General features: G+C 50.1%; 1 protein-coding gene across 1 annotated transcript in view; it reads right to left on the bottom strand.

The window, feature by feature from the left end:
* The window catches only part of cep112 (centrosomal protein 112), a gene marked incomplete at its 3' end in the record, with an annotated part of 140,830 nt that overhangs the window by 12,084 nt on the left and 126,246 nt on the right, over window positions 1-2,500 (bottom strand). The window contains exon 23 of the mRNA XM_080856433.1: window positions 199-288. Coding sequence (XP_080712559.1) covers window positions 199-288 — 90 coding nt within the window. The remainder of the gene's footprint in view (window positions 1-198; window positions 289-2,500) is intronic.

Raw genomic sequence — 2,500 nt, 5'->3', positions numbered from 1 at the left:
GATAGATAGATAGATAGATAGATAGATAGATAGACAGACAGACAGACAGACAGACAGACAGACAGACAGACAGACAGACAGACAGACAGACAGACAGACAGACAGACAGACAGACAGACAGACAGACAGACAGACAGACAGACAGACAGACAGACAGACAGACAGACAGATAGATAGATAGATAGATAGACAATCTACCTGCTCTTGGTTCTCCAGTTCTTTGGTCTTCAGCTTCTTCTCTGTAGACATCAGCTGCTTCTGCAGGCCGTCCACCTTCTCCTGTAGTCCCTGCACAGAGGAGCAGGACAGGCACAGGTCAGAAGGTAGAGGTCAGAGGGCAGGGAAGGAGAGCAGAGCAGGAGAGCCATGAGTGGGGTCAGGAAGGTGAAGTGACCAGTTGGCTGATGCCATGAGTTTAAGTCACAGAAAGCAGTTTCAAATGGTCACAGGAGTTTCATTAAGATCGTTTACTATTCTAGCCTGGATGGTATTGTCCCTAATATGATGGAATGTCTCCAAGACAAAAGCTGTCCTTCCGTTCCCGGGCAACACAGCGACATTCCAGAGGCAGTCCCTCTCTCCTCTCATCATTCCCTCATTCCATCCTGAAAGTGATAGCAGAGGAGGGCCCAGGCGACACACATGTTTCCAATGCACATCTGTGCACATCGCTTTCAATTAGTGCTCACGAGAAGCAGAGCAGAGCTGAGCAGAGCAAACACCCCAGCACAGCCCAGCTCAGAGGAGTGCACCCCAGCACAGCCCAGCCCAGCCCAGAGGAGTGCACCCCAGCACAGCCCAGCCCAGAGGAGTGCACCCCAGCACAGCCCAGCCCAGAGGAGTGCACCCCAGCACAGCCCAGCCCAGAGGAGTGCACCCCAGCACAGCCCAGCCCAGAGGAGTGCACCCCAGCCCAGCCCAGCCCAGAGCTGAGCAGAGCAAACACCCAAGCCCAGCCCAGCCCAGAGGAGTGCACCCCAGCACAGCCCAGCCCAGAGGAGTGCACCCCAGCACAGCCCAGCTCAGAGGAGTGCACCCCAGCACAGCCCAGCCCAGAGGAGTGCACCACAAGCCCCCACACTCCAGATTCCACTCCGCTCCACACAGCGGTGCACAAGCAGGGCCGGGTAATCACACGCCACGGCAGTGCTAGAGGTAGAAGAGAGGAGAGCAGGAACCATTCTTTGTTGGCATTACTTACAGAGAGAGAGAGAGAGAACGAGAGAGAGAGATAGGGAGAGAGATAGAGAGGGAGGGAGAGAGAGAGAGAGAAAGAGGGAGAGAGATAGAGAGAGAGACAGAGGTAGAAAAAGAAAAGGGCAATCAAATTCCTGAAACACTTCAAAAGCAGTGACCCCCACTCCCCTCATTATAAAGCCCTGCAATACCAAAGAAACATGTCCCCTCACTCAGCTGGTCCTGAGCCTGAGCTCTCCAGATCCCCACACACACACTAACACCCTACTAACACCTCAGGACCAAAAGAGAAAGGCACCTGAAATTAGGATAAACCAAATTGGAAAAACTATTAAGCAAAATGACATAACCCATTGGAAAACACAAACAAAAACACTGTGTAAAATGTAATTATATTTGACCTCAAACAGAAATGATACTTTAGTACCCTATTTGACCCTGATCACAGACAAACATTTGAGAACCACATTGACAGAGTACAGACTCAGTGAACACAGCCTGGCCATAGAGGTGGGTAGGCACAGACAAACCTGGCTGCCCAGGGAAAACAGACTGTGCAGTGTGCCCCCATTGCGAACAAGGAACAGTAGAGACAGAGCTGCACTTCCTGACACAGTGTACACAATATGAGGGCATAAAATATATATATTTTTTAAAAGATTGGTGAGGTCCTCCCTGAGTTCCTGCTGGCGAGCAGTGAGGAGAGGCTTTCATACCTCACTGGAGAAAATGAGGAATGCCTCGTCCTCGCTGCACAATATGTAACATAAACGGAGGGACAGCCCATACATTAATTACATTCATGCATGTTCATGTCTGTTGTTGTTGCTAATCCTTTGATGAGTTCCCACTTTGCCCTTTCCCCTTCGGATGTAGATATATGCATTCTTGATGTAATCACTCATTATACAGGACATCCAACCCAAATGCTTTGGCAATACTGTACAGCGTTACGGTCAGGCAATAAAGTTCTTTTGAATTTGAATTTATAATTTTGAGAGAGTGAGAGGGAGAGAGAGAGACAGAGGGAGAGAGAGAGAGAGAGAGAGAGAGAGAGAGAGAGAGAGAGAGAGAGAGAGAGAGAGAGAGAGAGAGAGAGAGGGAGGGAGGGAGAGCGAGAGAGAGAGAGAGAGAGAGAGAGAGAGAGAGAGAGAGGGAGGGAGGGAGGGAGGGAGGGAGAGAGAGAGAGAGAGAAAGAGAGAGAGGTCACTTCAGATTGGGGGTGTATGTAATGAGGACAATTATGAGGAGGTGAAGAAGCCAGTTTGGCCTGGGATATCTCTTTCTGACACACTCCTTACTT

This window comes from Sprattus sprattus (genome assembly GCF_963457725.1).
Source record: "Sprattus sprattus genome assembly, chromosome: 18".
NCBI lineage: Eukaryota > Metazoa > Chordata > Actinopteri > Clupeiformes > Clupeidae > Sprattus > Sprattus sprattus.
This window is presented reverse-complemented; position numbering and strand designations above follow the sequence as displayed.